Source organism: Mytilus californianus, unplaced genomic scaffold (genome assembly GCF_021869535.1).
Source record: "Mytilus californianus isolate M0D057914Y unplaced genomic scaffold, xbMytCali1.0.p SCAF_2, whole genome shotgun sequence".
In the NCBI taxonomy this organism is placed as follows: Eukaryota; Metazoa; Mollusca; class Bivalvia; order Mytilida; family Mytilidae; genus Mytilus; species Mytilus californianus.
In genome coordinates, this window is record NW_026262668.1 from 99,840,588 (window position 1) to 99,862,885 (window position 22,298).

General features: G+C 32.3%; 1 protein-coding gene across 2 annotated transcripts in view; it reads right to left on the reverse strand.

Annotated features, from left to right (window-relative positions):
• Window positions 1-22,298, reverse strand: part of LOC127730543 (DNA mismatch repair protein Mlh1-like) — a 176,397-nt gene that overhangs the window by 152,571 nt on the left and 1,528 nt on the right. Inside the window, exons 2-8 of one of the 2 annotated variants that reach the window (XM_052238982.1) lie at window positions 18,135-18,277; window positions 17,358-17,448; window positions 12,680-12,852; window positions 10,376-10,448; window positions 8,102-8,193; window positions 2,776-2,818; window positions 625-713 (exon numbers count right to left, since the gene is read on the reverse strand). In XM_052238982.1, coding sequence (XP_052094942.1) covers window positions 625-713; window positions 2,776-2,818; window positions 8,102-8,193; window positions 10,376-10,448; window positions 12,680-12,852; window positions 17,358-17,448; window positions 18,135-18,259 — 686 coding nt within the window. In that variant the 5' untranslated portion in view covers window positions 18,260-18,277. Of the gene's footprint in view, window positions 1-624; window positions 714-2,775; window positions 2,819-8,101; window positions 8,194-10,375; window positions 10,449-12,679; window positions 12,853-17,159; window positions 17,251-17,357; window positions 17,449-18,134; window positions 18,278-22,298 lie in introns of those variants that run through there. The other variant, XM_052238983.1, reaches the window with a different exon arrangement.

Sequence of the window (22,298 nt, forward strand, 5' to 3'; positions counted from 1 at the left end):
TCAATTTTGCAGGAATAAATTTTTACAATGTAACAACTTAAGAACTGTATGGTATTTTCCTTCAAATATTGTAGCACTAAGAACAAATAGCTTAAAGTAAACAAATAAACAGAGGAGAGGAGAACTATTTGAGAAATTTAACAATTAAAAGTTTCATCAAAGCTTATCCAGTGTTGAATAACTGTCAACCTTAAACATGAACATGAATTGACACTTGAAAGGTTTATTTTAGTATATCATGTAGAGGGAGATAACTACGATATCTTTACACTGGAAATAGTTATATACAAAAATATACTTTTAACTGTAGTATATAATCACTTCATTATTTCTGCATTGTTTTCAAATTGATATATTTTCATTGAAAGTTAGTAAGTTTTACTATTAAAAAAGAGATAAGTCATTGTCAATTAGATTGCTATTTGCATTCATGTTTTCATGTTAAATAAATGCATAGAACATATTTCATTATCAAGTTGGATTACTAGGACCTGCTGAAAATTTCAGGTTTGTTGAGATACTTTAGAAAGGATTTCTTATCTTAAATAAATAATGTTTGTGCTTCCCTATTCACAAGCCATGAAATGTGAGGTACATACAGTTCATAAAAATACAGCCACTTACTTGGCAATGGATGGACCAAATATTGTCCTGATGTTGTCTACAGGTGTAGAATTAACTGGGGTTCTCACATCTGCTGTACTGTCTCCATGCTAAAATATTCATTTCAACTTTGTTAAAATTATTTATACAAAATTGTTTTTATATAAAAATTAGAAAATTAACCATGGGCTCCTTGTGACCTAAGTTTTTGTTTTAAAACATTTTTCTGATTTTTGACTCTGTCCCTTTTTTGGCCCCTCTGGACCCCCATTTTGAAAGTCTTGGATCTGCCAAGGTTTAGTAAACTATTGTAAACATTTTTTTAAAATTAAATCACATTTCAACACAAAATATTAGATCAATTTTGTAAAAGGTATAACAGTCTTAATGGTATCAACAAAATTCGTAAGGGTTCCACAAAACCCAGTGTCTCGCCTACTTTTTCTGTTAATTGCAGGCTCAACAAGAATGAGGAAGTAAATCAATAAAAATATTCCACTTGATACTATCTTTTGATTGTAAGAAGCTTCTGTCCAAGTTTGGTAAAAATCAAGGATAGTTTATGAATCTAATAAAAGTTTAAAAACTTTAACTGCAGACTGAATGTAATGTTAACTGGAAGAAAACAAAATTTCCTTCTAGATACTAGCTTTTGATCATAAACAAGCTTCTGTCCAAGTTTGGTACAAATCCAAAATAGTATAAGAAAGTTATTAAAATTTTGAAAACTTTAACCACAGAGTGAATGTGTTGTTTCCTGGCAGAAAATCTAAGTCCATTTAAAAGTAAAATACGGAAAAAATGGATTTATTTTTTTACAAAATTTCCTTCTAGATACTAGCTTTTGATCATAAACAAGCTTCTGTCCAAGTTTGGAACAAATCCAAAATAGTATAAGAAAGTTATTAAAATTTTAAAAACTTTAACCACAGAGTGAATGTGTTGTTTCCTGGCAGAAAATCTATGTCCAATTAAAAGTAAAATAAAGAAAAAATGGATTTATTTTTTTTAACAAAATTTACTTCTGGATACTATCTTATGATCATGAACAAGCTTCTGTCCAAGTTTGGAACAAACCCAGGATAGTTTAAGAAAGTTATTAAAATTTTAAAAACTTTAACCACAGAGTGAATGTGTTGTTTCCTGGCAGAAAATCTATGTCCATTTATAAGTAAAATACGGAAAACATGGAATTTTATTTTTACAAAATTTACTTCTGGATACTATCTTGTGATCATAAACAAGCTTCTGTCCAAGTTTGGTAGAAATCCAAGATAGTTTAAGAAAGTTATTAAAATTTTAAAAACTTTAACCACAGAGTGAATATTTGTGGATGCCGCCGACGACGCCGACAGAATGTAGGATCGCTATGTCTCGCTTTTTCGACTTAAGTCGAAGGCTCGACAAATAAATGAGTGTTGAAAAATGTAATAACAATGATATTATTCTGAACTGTAGGTAAGGATCAGTGTGGGTATCCATACAATAAGTAATTATTTGTTTGGGTGTGTAACTAATATATGACAAGTGATAATGTTCTTTAACCTTGTTACTTATGAACCATCCTGCATGAAAGGTGTTATCAAGGTATGAATTCTCCAATAAACTATTGCATCTTTCTAAATCTCACAAAATACTAGATTGTCTTTTCCAGACATTAAAGGTGGGTTAAAGTTTTGGAACACATTAGTGTGCCTAATTCAAATAAAAAAAATTGTGAGTGGCTGTTTTAGGAATTTAGTGGGCAGATATAGTTTTTGGTAGTTTCTGTTACATGTATTGTATAGACTTGTAATGATTCAGAGCTTGTTATACCATACATTACCTATAGATGTCTTGATATACCGTACATTACCTATAGATGTCTTGTTTGTTTTTCTGTTGTTAAGGTTGCCTTCTCACTGATGTATACCTCCTAAATCTTCTTTTATAAATATGCAATACCAGTTCTATTATTTATATGTTTTCCATTCAATTAATTAAATAACTAAAATAAATCATATGTGCCCCAATTTACTAAAAATCCTGTTTTTATTTTGAGAAAGATAGGCTAAAATATTGACTTAATATGTTAGTTCTTTACAGCCCAACGAGGGTAGGTGAAAGAACTATATAACAAGTTACATTTTACTAAATTTCATTTCTTACTGATGGTTAGTAAACATCTACTACCTTCTTAACTGTAAATCCTACACCACTGTTGTGAACTGCATATCTATAAATGTTAAAAAAATTAACATTACACATTTTGCAAGTCAAGACCCTATCACTTATTAATAATTTTAATCTGAATTTTACTTTTAAATGATTAGCTCATATTCATAGCAATCGGGTTAGTGTTTACGCATAAAAAATTGTACATACATGCATAGAATAACTATACATTGTCTTGAAATATAAAATTGATATGTACAAGGCTTAAAAATAGTTAGAATGTGAGGTTTTGCCTTCCTGTTTCAAACCGAGTACAAACATTTCCAGACAGTGTATAGTTATTCTCTTTATACTCCAACTCTAACAACTGTTCCAAGTGAAATATTTTGGGTAAAAGCATCAATTTTGAATTTTGAAGCAAAGGACGTGAAAATTCCACTAACCTATATTCTTTATTGACATCCTAAATAAAATTCTATACGGTCATGACTGTATACCACAATAAAATATACAATACAAATTGACTGCCCACAGTTGCAGTACAAATTCTAATATGACGTTCTTCTTTTGCATTGTAAACAAAGCCATGTTTTAATTCCAACATGAACATGGGTGCACCATCAATTGTGTTTTGATCAGTGCCAGAGATCAAAATGGACATTCTAGTTGGTGTTGCTCGTTTATTTAAAGAAACAACAAAACACCACTTAACTCATTCGACCCCAAGAGATTTCTGGAAAATCAGGCATTTTCGAAAATTTGCAAACATATGCAAATTATATGCAAATTAGTAGACTCTTGATGCTGTAACTGATGCTGATCTATTAAACTATGTATTGAGATTTGGGGACGGATGGCATGGGTGGGGGGTGGGGTGGGAAGTGGTCTATATTCTGGTGGGTTTGAACCCACCCCTACTGGAAAATGGTCTTTTTCAGTCTATTTTTCGATTTTAATACGACCTTGAGAGGTGAACATTGACCAGACTGTGTTTGTTTGTCATTCAAGTATTACCTTATAGTTACAGCAGTCAATCCATACTGACTGGAAGTAAATGTGACTTCAGTGTCTTGCTGGGGAATTATTTTTGTCAAGTCAGGTCTGCCTAAATGTCCGTTTTTACGGATTTCTGACAAAACAGTGACCTAGATTTTACAGACCAGATTTCTATTGGCCATATTATACCTCCTTGTGTTCCTGTACCACATATGCATGTATTTATGATAGTAAAAAGATGCCCACCCCCACCTGATTTTGGCTACTTTTCACGTTTTTTTGATTTTGAACTCTTAAACGGCCTTAAACTTGCCATATTTTCATTAACAGACATCTGAGAAGAGTTTATGGACCATGAACTGCATGGTTAAAGTCCCTGCTGTCAAGACAGTTCAGCTGGGACAGTTCCAAAAAAGTATGGAGGGTCATACGGGCCATCAAAGAATGTTGGTCGCCATCACGACTACAGGCGGGATTGGGGGCGAAGGGGTTAATAGATAATTTTTAACAATTCTGGCAGCTATACTGGCAGTAAACAATCCATATTTTCTAAATGAATTTGTCCATCCGAACTCATTCTTACTTAATCATACAAGTAGTGACCGATGTCCTTTTTAAGATCTTGATATTAGAATTTCACATGGTAATATCTATACCATATTTAATGATAATTAGGATGGCTTTTCTTTGTCTATCTTTAATTTTCCTTTCCTTGATTATCACTGTGGCTCCTTCTTACGCAGCGAATATTTTTTCAGTTGATTAAAATGAGCAGGTTTTTGCAGTGAAGTAGTAGATTTCAATAAAATGTAATAATTTCATTCCCTAAAACTTTTACAGCAGGTATAACTATAAACACATCATAGATTGGTCAAAACATTTTACTAAATTTTATCACAAATACACTGTGGAAGCATGATTCCACATGAAAGATAGTATTGTTTATTAAGCTAACAAATTTAGGCATTGTTCTTTTTTGTGATAAAAATCAATTTGCTATTTCATAGTTTGAAGCAATACTAAAACATTCTTTTTTTTCTGTTTATATAACTAGAGGCTTTAACAAGCCTGTGTCGCTCACCTTGGTCTAAGTGCATATTCAACAAAGGACACTCTCCAACATTGTAGACGAGAATAGAATTCCTGACAAAAATCTCTGTTTTGTTGATTTTGTATTGCTGATCATTTAGTCTGTTTAGTTTCTCTCTATCTTCTTTAATTTTTGCTCAAAACACAAAAGAGGGTAAAAAAAAATCCTCATTTAAGGGCAATCACTCCTATAAAGGGTGACAGTCTACTATACCATACCATACTAAATATTACTTTCACGGTACTACAATCTGTCGATACCTATATTTGGGCATTGCACAAGGTCATGATTTTCTCTGACTGTTAATGAAGTCTTTACACTAAATCCATTGGGTGTTGAACATGTACGGATAGATATTTTAGTTTTAGATACATGATTTTTTTTTATTAGTTGTTATTGGTTTTGAACTAGCTGTCAGTAACTGGGAGTACTCTCAGATCTGTACTTTAGGTGTAATACCACCAAATCATAGTACGTCACATCCGGTTGCATACGAAAAAGGTTCGAAAAAAAATATTCCCTTGAATTTGACAGTTGTAGGAAATTTATTCTACATTTCATTGCAGTAAAAAAAAATTTGAGTCATAAACATATATCTTGGGTGTTTCAAAGCACCATTATTTTTTTATTTGGTGTTTCTATAGAATATTTTGGAAACTTGAGGTTACATGGTTACTAAAGCTTGAACACAGGAAAAAAAGTGGTGAAAGTTTGATTGGTCAACTTCCAGTGATGGTTATTTTCTTATATGCAATAAAATGTTATGTGAAATTTTGTATATAACAAAACTGGTCAGGATAAAACTTTACTCATGCCAAGTATTTCTTTATTTGGAACAAAGATAAATTCTGCACAATTTTTTGAAAGGTGCAAATTTAACAACGACTAATAGGGGAAAATCAAAGGTGGTTTTACACCTTAAGTGTCTTTTTTGTTGTTAGGGATGAGGGATGGATATATACCCTGCCACGTCCTGTCTGGGTTTTTGTTTGATGTTTTTCTTTGTATCGATCTGATGAGTTAAGCCTTTTTCAACTGATTTATAGTTTGTTCTTATGTTGTGCTGTTACACTACTGTCCTAGGTTAGGGGAGGGTTGAGCGCTCACAAACATGTTTAACCCTGCCACATTCTTTATGTCCCTGTTCCAAGTCAGGAGCCTGTAGTTCAGTGGTTGTCGTTGGTTGATGTCTGTCATATTTGTTTTTCATAAATTGTTTTGTTATAAATTAGGCTGTTTTTCTCAATTGATTTTTTTCATATTTTTCATGTGTGGGCCTTTTATAGCGGACTGTACGGTATGGATTTTTCTCATTGTTGAAGACCGTATGATTGCCTATAATTGCTTACATCCACTTTATTTGAACTTGGGTGTATAGTTGTCTCATTCGCAATCATACCACATCTCCTTATATTTTTACTAACTTTATTGGCAAAATTTGACTTGTTAGTAAATCTTGTCTTGCTGATCATTTTTGTGATTTAAAGTGTCTATTTATCTATTATAATTTTTATCATATAAGGCAAAATGCAAAAAAAGTGGTAAAAATCGTCATTAAGGGGAATACTTCCAATAATGAGTCGTCGGACGATTTCCTCCATATTGTCTTAATTATAGGTCTTGTCTTGCTGATCATTCTTGCTTATCTAAGTTTCTATCTATCTTTTATAATTCTTTAGATATAAGGCAAAAACGCAAAATATTGGTAAATAAAACTGTCATCACAGAGATATGTCTCACCTTTTTGAAATTTGATTATGCAAATATTGAAATTAATATAGCAATACTTTAATATGTAAATATTCAAAGTCAATGAACCATGACTGAGGTACATGGCTAAACAATCTCCATGGAAATGAGATGTGCCAATGCTAATACAACTACATACCAAATACCATTGACTTATTATAAGTTTTTCCCTTTAAACAAACCTAAACACAAACATTGACTTGTACACTATGTAAAAGTTTCAAAGTCAATGAACCATGAGGAGGGGGTGGGGCTATATAATCTCCATGGAAACGATACTTGCAAATGCCAATAAATTTGCATACCAAATATCATTGACTTAACATTAGCAGTTCATCTTAAACTGATCTAATCAAACTAATACATGTAAACTAAACAAAAGTTTCAAAGTCAATAGACCATGACTGAGGGGGCGGGGCCAAACATTCTCCATGGAAATGAGATGTGCCAGTACTAATACAACTGCATACCAAATATGATTGACCTTCCACTTGTGGTTCACCATAAACTAGACCTAATCACTAACTAATACATGTAAACTAAGCAAAAGTTTCAAAGTCAATAGACCATGACTAAGGGGGCGGAGCCCAATAATCTCCATGGAAATGAGATATGCCATTGCTTATACAAATGCATACCAAATATGATTGACCTTCCACTTGTGGTTCACTATAAACTAGACCTAATCACAAACTAATTCATTGTTGATGCCGCCTCCCATTGGGCCAGGTGAGCTAAAAATCAGAAGATACAGTATGATTGAAAATGAGACAGCTCTCCACCAATGAATAAATGACATAGAATTTAGCAACTATAGGTCATCGTACATCCTTCAACAATGAGCAAAACCCATACCTCATAGTTTAGTTTTGTATTTCTTCCTGTACTGTTCATGACTTTCCTATATGAAATTATCTATAAAGTGCAGCAACCAATATTAAGTGTAAGTACAGCATGATTTCTAATCAGCAGGTTATATAATCTGAGCTTGCTCTCAGTAACTCTAAGATAGTATAATTTCTCTATCTATTTTGTGTCGTTGTTTTTTATTATACCATTATTTAAGATTTAAGAGCTTTTCCTGTACTGGTTTCTATTGAATGTTCTTATATGAAGATTTTTTTAATCTACTGATCGAGATTAAAAAGGCAGAGGTTGAGATCAAAATAAACCAGATTAACATTAAGATTTACATTTTTATAAGCCTATCCAAAGTCAGGAATCTTGTCAGTAGTTATCCTATGTCATATCTCTCAATGTTTTGTTTTATTTGGAAAATTGAGTGATAATGGCAAACTTGGTTCTGTTAAATTTATTCACAACTTTTGTATAAAACATTGTCTATTGCTGAAGACTATATGTTGCCCTCTACATATTTTTTTGTTATTTTTTGGTTGGGTTGTTGTCTCATTGATGTGTACTCCACATTTTAAGTTATTCATACTGCTTGCAATATTGGAAATATATCTTTACCTTTTATATATCATCTAAGATAGAAGAACAATTTACCTGCTGACAACCTCTACAACCTTAGCATGCTCATCTGAAGGACTTTTTAATGCTTTTCTCCTAGTTGTAATATTGTAAAATAAATCTTCCACCTACATATACAAAATATACAATATAACAGCTAAGGAACCATAAAGTAAAACATTTTCTTCAGAACAAGATCTTGACTCATAAACATACCAGTATGTCACTAATGAGTTTTTCAACTATAACACTTTACTTTAATAACATTTGTATAATAAAGAGAGAATCAGAAAACAAAATACTAATTATATAACAAGAGTGCACACGCTGAAATGTCTCGCCTTTTTAACTAACCAATGATATTATGTTGATAGTCCTAAATGAAAGCTTTATTACAACTATTACATAAACTTAACATGATCCAAGAAAATGAAGTCAAGGTCATATAAACCAAACAAGAAATACATGTACACCTTACAATCATTCAATACACTAAATATAGTTGACCTATTACTTATAGTTTCTAAGAAACAGACTTAACCAAGAAAACTAAACATTGACCAATGAATCGTGAAAATGAGGTCAAGGTCAGATGAACCATGCCAGGCAGACATGAACAGATTACAATCCTCCCATACAACAAATATAGCTGACCTATTGCTTATAGTTTAAGAAAAACAGACTGAAACACATAAACTTAACACTGAGTGAGCAATGAACCGTGAAAATGAGGTCAAGGTCAAATAAAACCTGCAAGACTGACATGTACATCATAGAATATTTCCATACACCAAATATAGTTGACTTATTGCATATAGTATAAGAAAAAAGACCAAAACTCAAAAACTTAACTTTGACCACTGAACCATGAAAATGAGGTCAAGGACAATAGACATGTGACAGACGGAAACTTCGTAACATAAGGCATCTATATACAAAGTATGAAGCATCCAGGTCTTCCAACTTCTAAAATATAAAGCTTTTAAGAAGTTAGCTAACGCCGCCAGATCACTATCCCTATGTCGAGCTTTCTGCAACAAAAGTCGCAGGCCTGACAAAAAATACAAGACAGGTATATATTGAAAAACCAAAAGCAAGAAACACCACTTTTATTGCATCATTCCCATCCTTCATCATACAGAAAAAAATGGTCATATAGAAATGCCTGTGTCCCTGTCTTATTAGAATATCTAAAATATATTGAGTTAGTCTACAAATAAGGAATCAGATCAATAAAATTTACAGTGCATTACCACATATTGCTATATCGTGGTAAGTAAATTAGATAATCTCCCCTTCAACATATACTATCCTGCTCCTTAAAACACAATCTTCTGTAGTGTTCTACAACTGTGTAAGGTTTTATCAATAGACGTCTAATCTTTTAGGAGCAGCTGCTCTTACAAAAGACTATTATCACATGTTGCAATATCAAAGTAAGTAAATTTGATTATTTCCCCTTTAACATGTTGGATCAGGATTATATTTCTTTTCGACAGGCAGAGCCTTATGGACATGGAATTTCCTACATACCCCCTTCCCCCTAAAAAAAACTTTGTTTGCAAGGGGGTATAATAATGGGGCAATGCAATTTTATAAAAGACCATACTATAATAGGCTTTTTATTTTAATATCATACCAAAAGAAAAAAAACTATCATGAAAACCTATCAACTCTACAGTCACTGTCATGTAAAATTGGCACTGTTTTATTTTTTTTTATCAAATATTTTTAAACAATCAATTGCATGCATTCAAGATGACGTTTTTTCACTTAGTGGAACCTAAAATAGTCCAAAAAACCACTAAAGCCCTACCTTTTATTGTGATTGCACTGTATACTCCAGGCCTTCACATTATCCTAGATCATTTTCAATGGTGGAATCCGACATTGTTTTCACAGAAAGTATTGCTGTGGAGTTTCACATTCGGTTTTTTTAAATATTTTCAGAACTCAATAGCAAAGTCAGTCCAGATATTCTATAGCAGACAATACGCTACTATTAAGCATGGGAAACTGTATCACATCAATGACACGAATATTACCGGAGAGTAAAGAATTTTATGTAAACAAAGGATCCTCATAGAAACCAAGATGAGGTATTTAGAATGGAAAATAGTTCATACCCTACAATCACAATAAAAGGTAGGTCAGTTGCGGTTTTTGGGGAATATTGATCTAAACCCAGTGCCAATTTTACATGATGGTGACTATAGAACATCATAAAAATGAAGCCAAGACAAGTAACCTTTCACCAAATACTGAAGTGTATTTCAAAGATGTACCTGTATTTTTTAACAGAAAACTTACTGTAATTTGTGTTCCAATATTTCCAGCACAAGGCTTCACTGGTTCCTTTAACTTTCCATCTGAATACATGCCCCTACATCAAAATATCTCTCAGTTAATATTAATGATTATACCTGTCTACTTTGCTGGACAAATACCCCCACATTATGAATTGAGTTTGAATATGCTAGTGACTGAAATACAGCAAATCAGTGAAGTTGATAATATAAATTTTGACTTTTTCTAATGTTTTATAAGATGTTGTCTCAGATGGGTCAAGATGCGTAATTCATTTCCCGTAAGCGACAATGGTAGCCTTTTCTTCCATTCCTCTGTCCATATTGTAAACTTGGATAATTATGATGGCTTGTTTCGAAGCTGAGACATTTTCACACATGTGGTTAAATTTTCAGGGTACGAAGTGAGATTAAATTTTTCACAAATTGGGCAATCCCAAAAGGCCCCATGTGATGCCGCTTGAGCAAGTGAAAAGTCCTATTTTCACACAGTTAAGTTCTCTGGAAATTCAGTTCTGTACAAACATTTAATAACTCCAAAGTTTTTACATCTTTATTGTACAGTCTTCTGCTCTTCAAAAAAGCACAAATGGTTAAGCTCTGTCAATTACTAACAAGAGGCTCTCAAGAGCCTGAATCGCTCACCTGTAATATTTTGCTTAAATCTTTCATCAATGATTATTTTTGCTTTTTAATATATATTAATGAGTGGCTTAAAAATTCCATTGAGATGTTCTTTGTATCTGTCATGTTTTCTTCAAAAGCAAAGAAATACATTTTACCCCTATGTTCCATTTTAGCCATAGTGGCTATGTTTCTTGACGTACAAGAAAATAATATATAAAATTTATACTAGATACTCTGAAACTCATTCAGCCCAAGTTTGGCTGAAATTGATTCAGCAGTTTCAAAGGAGAAGATTTTTTAAAGTAAGCAAACTAGATGAACAAATTGTGAAAAATTGTCTTTAAAGGGCAATAACTCCTTAAGGACACATTTGACAATTTTGGTCATATTAACTTATTTGTAGATCTTACTTTGCTAAACATTATTGCTGTCACAGTTTATCTTTATCATTAATAATATTCAAGATAATAACCAAAAACTGCAAAATTCCTTAAAATTACCAATTTAGTGGCAGCAACCCAACAATGGACTGTTAGATTCCTCTGAAAATTTCATGGCTGATAGAACTTGGCCTAATGAACATTTTGACCTCTCATCAGATTTGCTCTAATTGCTTAAGTGTTTGAGATATATTAGCTAAAAACTGCATTTTACCCCTATGTTCTAATTTAAGCCATGACGGCCATGTTTTTTCACGAAACAGAAAATAAAACACAAACTTTATTCTAGATACCCTAAGGATCATTCAGCTTAAGTTTGGTTGGAATTGGTTCAATGGTTTTAGAGGAGAAGATTTTTTAAAGTTAGAAAACATGATAAACAAATTGTGTAAAATTGTCCTTAAAGGGCAATAACTCTTTAAGGGGTCAATTGGCAATTTTGGTCATATAAACTTATTTGTAGATCTTACTTTGCTGAACATATTTGCTGTTTACAGTTTATCTTTATCATTAATACTATTCAAGATAATAACCAAAAACTGCAAAATTTCCTTAAAATTACCAATTTAGTGGCAGCAACCCAACAATGGGTTATTAGATTCATCTGAAAATTTCAGGGCTGATAGAACTTTACCTTATGAACACTTTTACCCCATGTCAGATTTGCTCTAACTGCTTTGGTTTTTGAGATATAAACCAAAGACTGCATTTTACCCCGATGTTCTATTTTTAGCCATGGCGGCCATGTTTTTGACGAAACAGAAAATAAAACACAAACTTTATTCTAGATACCCTAAGGATCATTCAGCTTAAGTTTGGTTGGAATTGATTCAGTAGTTTCAGAGGAAAAGATGTTTGAAATAGTTTACACCAGTCGGACGACGACGACGGACGCCAAGTGATGGCTAAAGCTCACCGTTCCTTTGGAACGATGAGCTAAAAATAGCATCATGTCCAATTTCATTGCATACAGTTTTTTTTTATTTCTATTTATAGTTGAGTACCTCAATCTGAGGCGCATTAGGGATATTGACCCAGATGTGTTTACCCCTTCAAGTATCACTTCGATGACAAGGTCTGTTCTGCCAGAATTTCACATTGATTCAACTTGAACTTGTCATTTGATAATTTCTCTAATTTTATGACAGCAAAATAATTAGAATTAGTCCAAATTTATACAAAAATGTTGAAAGCCAAAATAACTCCAAACTTTCCTTAAGAAACATGTAGTATTAACATACTTATAAGCACACTTTGAATCAGCTGTTCTAGTTGTTATTGTCACATGGGCAACATGACTAATACTAGCAAGTGCTTCACCTCGGAAACCATAAGTTGCTATGGAATTCAGATCTTCAAATTTCTGTAATTTACTTGTAGTAAATCTCTCACATACAATTTCCATATCTTCCTTCTACAAAAATAAATTGCAGTCTTTTACACTTACCAATAAGATGAAATTATCAACAATTTTTTCTTGAAAAGAGGTAACAAACATAATGTATTTACTGGCTACAATTTTTTTTGGTACCTAGGAATGAGTATGAGACACTAAAACTTGCTGCTCCTTTGTAGCATAAATTTCTTCAAGTTATATTTTCTCTTGTATTTGCAATTCAATCTTTACCAATAGGGTCCCATCATTAGACAAGTTAGGAGCCTTTTTTTTTATCGGCCTCTCTTGATGTTTGCTAGTATCAGTTCACAGAATATAGTCCCCCAACAAGTGTAAGCTATTTTTCTAAGTCATTCAGCATAATTTAATGACTGAAGGAACGAAAATTAAGAACAAGGAATGTTGGGATGCAAAACTAGAGGCTCTAAAGAGCCTGTTTTGTTCTCTTGTATCTTTGTGCATCTCCAACAATCGCCACTTTTCAATATTGTGAACTAAAATATAATTCATGACTAAAATCTCTTCTTTCTTGATTTTGTATTGCTGATTATCTTTCTTGACAGTTTCTCTCTTTCTACTATAGTTTTTGCCAAAAACATAAAATTGGGTAAAAAAATCATCATTCAAGAGCAAAATCTCCTATTTAACATGGACTGTGACATTTTCAGCTTTGTTAATTATTTCTTGCTGATAATTCTTACTGTTTACAGTTTCTCTCCATCTTCTACATTTTCTGTCAAACCATCTTCTACATTTTCAGGCAAACCCCGACAAATTTCAGGTCCTAGCAGTTGGGAAAAAGACATATAAAAAAAATCCATCTATACGTATCCAAAGTACTGATCTTTCGTGTGAGTCAACTGTCAAATTACTTGGCATTGACATAGATTATCAGCTAAATTTTGATATTCATATTGGTAAAATATGCAGGAAGGCATCTCAGCAACTAAATATTTTGAAACGTTTGGGAGCTTATCTGAACAAGCTAAGTAAGCTTACTATTTTCCATACATTTATTTTGTCAAACTTCAATTTCTGCCCTTTGGCATGGCATTTTTGTACCGAGAAAAATTCAAAAAAATTAGAAAAAGTGCAAGAAAGAGCACTAAGGTTTGTGTACGAAGACCATTCAAGCTCATATCAACAGTTGCTTGAAAAGGCTAAGATGCCTTCACTGCATATTAAAAGACAAAGATCTATGGCAATTGAAACTTTTAATATAGTCAATAAATTAGCACCTGTCTGTTTACATGATTTATTAAATATAAAAGATTGTAAATATTCTTTCAGATATAGTAATATACTGGATATACCACATGTAAAAACTACACAGTTTGGTAAGAAAAGTTTTAAATTTGCAGCTGCTACTCTGTGGAACAGCCTACCTGACCATTTCAGGACTGAAAACAGTTTTTCTCAATTTAAGAGCCTTATACAGTCTTGGAATGGTTCAAAATGTTGTTGTTCTGCTTGTAGATAAGCTTTATCATATTTTAGAAGTTGCTCTAACATGTTATTATGCCTTAAATTTTTGCATGTGTGCTATATTTTATTTGTGCTTAATTTTAGTTGTGCTTAATTTTTAGTTGTGCTTCAGCTTTGGCTTTAGATATGTATTTTAAAAGTGCTTTGCATGTATTTCGATATGACTGTGCTGTTATATATCCTGTCTGCATGTTGTGTGTTTTAATGTTGTGTTTGTGTTACCTTATATTCGGTAAAAAGCTCTTAAGAGCTTATGTTTGTATTGTTATATGTGAACCGAATCAAAATAAAACTTTCGTATTCGTATTCGTATTCGTATTCGTATTCGTATTCTGTCCAAAATGCAAAAAAGGGTAATAATTTTCACATAAGGGCTATTACTCTATAATGAGTTGACAGGTAATTAGCAATGTTAACCTTTTTGTAGATATTGTCTTGCTGATCATTTTTGCTGTTTACATTATTCTTAACCAAAGTATTTGCCAAATAGGTAAATATAGTCATTTAAGGGCAATAACTCCTTCAAGAAGTTGACTGACAATTTCTGCCATGTTGTTATATTTGTAGATCTTGTCCTGCTGATTATTTTTGCTTTTTAAAGATTTAATATATCTATCTATTTTAAAATAAAAGGGCAAAAAGGCAAAAAAATGGAAAAAAAATTATCATTTAAGGACATTAACTCTAATAAGGAGTTGACTGAAGATTTAGGCCAGGTTGATTTATTTTTAATCTTGTCTTGCTGATGATTTTTGCTTTTTATATTTTTTGATCTTGTCTTGCTAATCATTTTTGGTTTTTATATTTGAAGATCTTGTCTTGCTGATCAGTTTTGCTATTTAAAGTTTCTATCAAGGATAGATAGTTTTTAAGATAATTGCAAAAGTAAAAGAAAATTGGTCAAATTGGTTTTTAAAGGGCAATAACTCATATAAGAAGTCATCTAGATAGTTTGGATGTACATTGTAAAATATGTAGATATCAACTTTCTGAACATTTTTGCCCTGTCAGATTTTGTCTATCTATAGTAGTTTTCAAGTTAAAAGAAAAAAACATACATTGTATCCCTATCTTCTATTTTTAGCCATGTCTGCCATGTTTGTTTGCAGACGGGATCATCAAATATTATGTTTTGCACCTGATACTGTAAATTCAGAAATTATTGCGTGCGTTTATTATTGTGAATTTTGTAGAATGGACTTAAATGCGAGATTATTTATTGCGATTTCAGGAAAATCTGCATACAGTTATGTGTATCAGATATAAGAATGCGAGTTCTTAATATTGCGATACTCATTCAGTCACATTATTCGTATTAATAAAAACCTCGCAATAATTTCTGAATTTACAGTACTCCAATGATAACTATGACAAAGTTCAGTTCCAATTGCCCTAGTAATTTCAAATGAGAAGATTTTTGTAAAAGTTAACAGACGATGACAATAAACAAAGAGTGAAGACAATAGCACACATGACTTTTGGTCAGGTGGGCAAAAAGCGGCTTTACTTGCACTCATATAGATAAGTCCACTAAGTGAGAAGTCAAAAGTGCTCCAAACATGCAAATTTACATCTTCTTTAAGTCTTTTCAGAAGATAAGGGTATCCACCTTTTTTGCAATTTTTATACTCTTTGTGTAATCGTACTGACCATAATACCTGATCCATTATCCTGTATCTGCTTTAGAGTTTTAATCCTCCTTGTTTAACTGAAAGTCACCCTATCACCTAAACCATTATCCTGTCTCTGTAGCAGTTAATATCCTTCTTGTGTAATTGTACTTACAATAACACCTGATCTATCATCCTGTATCTGTAGCAGTTGTAATCCGCAGTGCGTAATTGTACTTACCCTAACACCTAATCCATTATCCTATATCTGTAGCAGTTGTCATCCCCAGTGTGTAATTATACTTACCCTAACACCTGATCAATAATCCTGTATCTGTAGCAGTTGTCATCCTCCTTCTGTAATTGTACTTACCCTAACACCTGATTCATTATCCTGTATCTGTAGCAGTTGTCATCCTCAGTGTGTAATTATACTTACCCTTACACCTGATCCATAATCCTGTATCTGTAGCAGTTGCCATTCTGAGTGTGTAACTGTACTTACCCTAACACCTGATCCATAATCCTGTATCTGTAGCAGTTGTCATCCTCAGTGTGTAATTATACTTACCCTAACACCTGATCCATAATCCTGTATCTGTAGCAGTTGTCATCCTCCTTCTGTAATTGTACTTACCCTAACACCTGATTCATTATCCTGTATCTGTAGCAGTTGTCATCCTCAGTGTGTAATTGTACTCACCCTAACACCTGATCCATAATCCTGTATCTGTAGCAGTTGTCATCCTCAGTGTGTAATTATACTTACCCTTAAACCTGATCCATAATCCTGTATCTGTAGCAGTTGTCAGTCTGAGTGTGTAACTGTACTTACCCTAACACCTGATCAATAATCCTGTATCTGTAGCAGTTGTCATCCTCCTTTTGTAATTGTACTTACCCTAACACCTGATTAATAATCCTGTATCTGTAGCAGTTGTCATCCTCCTTCTGTAATTGTACTTACCCTAACACCTGATCAATAATCCTGTATCTGTAGCAGTTGTCATCCTCAGTGTGTAATTATACTTACCCTTACACCTGATCCATAATCCTGTATCTGTAATAGTTGTCATCCTCAGTGTGTAATTGTACTACCCTAACACCAGATCCCTTACCCTGTATCTGTATCAGTTTTAATCCTCAGTTTGTAATTGTACTTACCCTAACACCTGATCCATAATCCTGTATCTGTAGGAGTTGGCATCCTCAGTGTGTAATTGTACTTACCCTAACACCTGATCCATTATCCTGTATCTGTAGCAGTTGACATCCACAGTGTATAATTGTACTTACCCTAACACCTGATCCATAATCCTGTATCTGTAGCAGTTGTCATCCTCAGTGTGTAATTGTACTTACCCTAACACCTGATCCATAATCCTGTATCTGTAGCAGTTGTCATCCTCAGTGTGTAATTGTACTTACCCTAACACCTGATCCATTATCCTGTATCTGTAGTAGTTTTAATCCTCCTTGCTTTACTGTTACTTGAATGGATGTAGACTTTGCATCTAAACTGAAAAAAGAGATCCTGATGTTTCAAACTGGTGTGAATACTTTTACATTTAGAATGTAAAAGAAAAAAAATTCTGAAATGATTCCAAAGTTCTATTAAAACATTTCTAAAACATCAGATAAATTGGGTATTAACACAACTTTAAGTTCAAGTTGTCCTCTACACTATCTCCTTATTTAAATAATCTCTAATAAAACATTATAACAAGATGTACTGCCAGCTATTGCTCATTATTCATTATTGCTCATTTAAAGTACACTGGTTTCATGATATTTGCTGATATTTATTGGGTTGGATCTGAAAATTGGGACCTATCTTTCCTTCCCTCATAATGAATCAGAAGCCATTAAGGACCAGTTAAGATACATGGTTTGTATATTGTTATATGTACCATAGTTATCATATATAAAGATATGTCAATAGTTAATGAATATATTTAAAACAATTTAAATAACTGCAAACTATATTTTGAATAAATTTTGCCATGCCCTCACAGATGATCAAAGTAGATTTACAATTTTGAATTGGGAAAATATGTTTTAAAGGGAAAAACAGCCTACTTTCATTGGAAATAATGCTGAATTGGCAGTAAATTATGAGTAGAAAAAGCCTTCCAGGAACATTCAAATTTTCACCCTGAAACAAATATAGGAAAATTTAAACAATGTTTTCATTTTTCACCTTACCTATTTTCTATCATTTCTTTTAAGGCATTTGCAGGTCTCTGAATTACTTCCCCTGCAGCTATTCTATTAACAACTACTTCATCTAATTTTCTAATTACTCCAGGGGCAGGTTTACTAACTGCCATTTTATGATTTCTTCTAGTCTGTGAAATGTAAATACTGAATGTCATGTGATACGTCAGTGGAATAAATATTTTTTTAAATAAAAATTTAATCATATTTCATATATATAGATATATGGAGACTCTTATAAGAACAAGATTGCTACACCGTAGCGAAATGTCCCATAGGCTGTATATTAAAATGAGGAATTGAATTGTCAGTTACAATGTGTCATTGTGGTACGATAGTCAAAATATGGTAATAGACTCATAATAGTCAAATAAAAATGATGGTGCAATGTGGTCAACTACACATGGCCAACAATCCTATCAAGTATGAGAGCTTTCTGTCAAATAATTTCAGAGAATTTGCTGACACTATTACAATACTAAAAAAAATAGTCAAAGTCTCATTAACCCCATTAAAAATTCGTAAGGGTTCCGCGGAACCCAGTGTCTCGCCTACTTTTGGTGTTAATCGCAGGCTCAACAAAAATGAGGAAAAAAATTAATAAAAATATTCCTCTATACTATCTTTTGATTGTAAGAAGCTTCTGTCCAAGTTTGGTAAAAATCCAGGATAATTTATGAATCTAATAAATGTTTTAAAAACTTAAACTGCAGAATGTATGTACTGTTGACTGGAAGAAAAACTAAGTCCATTTATAAGTAAAATACAGAAAAAATGGAAAAAAATTTTATCAAAATTTCCTTCTAGATACTAGCTTTTGATCATGAACAAGCTTCTGTCCAAGTGTGGTACAAATCCAGGATAGTTTAAGAAAGTTGTTAAAATTTTAAAAACTTTAACCACAGAGTGAATGTAATGTTAACTGGCAGAAAAACTAAGTCCATTTATAAGTAAAATACGGAAAAAATGGAATTTTTTTTTTACAAAATTTACTTTGGATACTATCTTATGATCATAAACAAGCTTCTTTCCAAGTTTGGTAGAAATCCAGGATAGTTTAAGAAAGTTATTAAAATTTCAAAAACTTTAACCACAGAGTGAATGTAATGTTTCCTGGCAGAAAAACTAAGTCCACTTATAAGTAAAATACGGAAAAAATGGATTTTTTTTTTTACAAAATTTACTTTTGAATATAATCTTATGATCATAAACAAGCTTCTGTCCAAGTTTGGTAGAAATCCAGGATAGTTTAAGAAAGTTATTAAAATTTCAAAAACTTTAACCACAGAGTGAATGTAATGTTTCCTGGCAGAAAAACTAAGTCCACTTATAAGTAAAATACGGAAAAAATGGAATTTTTTTTTACAAAATTTACTTTTGAATATAATCTTATGATCATAAACAAGCTTCTGTCCAAGTTTGGTAGAAATCCAGGATAGTTTAAGACAGTTATTAAAATTTCAAAAACTTTAACCACAGAGTGAATATTTGTGGACGACGCCGACGGAATGTAGGATCGCTATGTCTCGCTTTTTCGACAAAAGTCGAAGGCTCGACAAAAATGGTTAGATTGAAATGACAGTATTATATGATTAAGTAAACATGATAGCAAACAATACTACCCAATGGGCAGTCATTCTCAAGGTCGCCGGACATTGGGCAAAGACCAGTAAAAATTGGTTTGGTCCAGTTAAGTGATATGCATTACTGGACCAAATGACCAGTAACATTTTTAATTTTGTCCAAATCATAGGTGTAAATGTTCTGTAAAAAAGAGTCTGGTTCAGTTAAGAAGAATGTTTTACTGGACCAAATGTCCAATTGATTTCTCAAAGCCTTGGGAACCACTGAGTCCAAATATGAGAGCTTTCTGTCAAATGGTTTTAGAGGAGTTTCGTTCACAAGGTGTCATTATCACAATACTCCAAAAAAGAGTCAAAGTCCAATAACTCCCATAAAAACGGTCAAATCAAAATGGTGGTACATTATGGCAAACAATCCTACCAAGTATAAGAGCTCTTTGTAAAACTGTCTCAGAGGAGCTGCTTTCACAAAGTGTTATTTTTTTGTCACAATAATCCTAAAAATAGTCAAAGTTCAATAACTCCTTTAAAAATGTTGAATCCAAATCATGGTACTGTACAGTTAACTAAATATGATTGAAAACAATCCTAAGTATAAGAGCTTTCTGTTATACAGTCTCAGAGGAGTTGCATTCACAAGGTGTCATTGTTAACATACTAAAAAGCAATGGTCAAAGTCCCATTACTCCTGTAAAAATGTCAAAATCAAACTTATGAACAAGCATGATTAAGAGAATATGATGACAAATAATCCTATTAAGTATGAAAGCTTTATATGTAAAATGGTTTCCGAGTAGTTATGTGTTTGATATGGATGGACAAACCGTGATGATTATCATATCCCCTGTGGTAAAATATGAGTACGATCTTTGAATATTGTCCTTATCATTACATGTGGTAACATAGACATTATTTTTAATAGTTTAATACACATACCTGTCAACCTATGACAATGAAAATGCAGGTGATGACCTGCATAGAAGAATGAAATCTCAGGTCATAACACGTACAAACTTTTTCGTGCTGAATTTCAGTATTTAGGGGACATTTTTCTTATAATTTCTATCCAAGTTTCTAAAACATGTCCACATGGTTAAGTAATTTAAAATTGTACATATTATTATTTCATTGCACTTAAAGGCCAATGATAGAATTGAGTTACATTGCCTTAATTCCTGTTCATATTCATTCTATGACATACAATGTGCCCATTTGTGTATTTTTGCATACATTTGTGTAACTTTTAAACAGTAGAACATATCACATGTTGATATTAGAGTATAATAAAATAAAGTTAAACAATTAAAGGAGGTATAGATGAAAAAAGTAATTTTCAATTTTTTTATTTTTTAATTGTTCTAAGGTAGAACAATAAGTAAAAGTATTATTCTGATATGTTTTGCATTCAATTCATTTAAGATTTACTCTTTTTACAAAAAAAAACATAAGTTTAAGGAGTATATTGTGAATTGACAAAAAAGGGGAAGTAACTCAAATTGTTTTTAAAACAACTTTGAAATACACAAATTATGTGTAATTCCCAGGTTATTTGATCACCCGGCAGATGTTCCGGGAGACCCCTCAGAATTGTGAAAATCTCGGGTAACACCCGCAGGATCGGGGTCAGTTGACAGGTATGAATACATAACTAAACATGTATTATTTTCCAGGTTTAACACTTATGGTCCTACTTCCTGTTGATACTTATATATATTAAGGTATTGCACATGGTAATGCATTTCTCAGACTGCTTATGAATTTTTTACACTAAATCTATTGTAGGTGTACTGATAAACATTTGAGTTTTGATTGATTGATTGTTTGTTGCTTAACATCCAGTGGCAAATATTTCATGCATGTTCAGGATGAGAACATATTAACAATACATACAATAGTCAGGTCCTGTAATATAGGCCATCCAGGATGAAGGAGACACAATTTGTTTATTAGTTGAAAGACCTGATAAACTGACTTTAGTTTATTCTTATGTTATGTTGTTACACCACTGTCCCATGTTAGGGGAGGGTTGGGCTCTCACAAATATCTTAAACCCCACCACATTCTTAATATGACTGTCTCAAACTAGGAATCTGTAATCTAAATAACAGTAAGAAAATCAATAAAATGAAAAACTCAATATATATATAACTAATGAATCCAGAACTGTTTTTTTCACAAGTTGCACATTACCCTGTCCTGTTGACAGAAGCTGCAACGTTGTGCCATATGATTTCATATAAATTTGTACATCTGATTACCCCAAAGATTTATGATGATAATATGAGGACAAATATTTCAAAATCATTCTGTTTGTCTACGTCACACACATAAAATGAGTTGCACTTATATTCAACATGTGATTTTATGGCAAATAAAAGTAGTTCTCTGAGGAAACTCACTTGATTGGCTGATCAGGCAGATTTTTGTAACACAAATAATAATATGCTGACTTGGTTACTTTGTTGTATTAAGGTATAAAATATTTTATTTTCAATAAAAAAAATATTCTAATAAAAAGAAATTGAAGATAGTTTACATTGTTTACATTGAAAATGACATCATATATCAA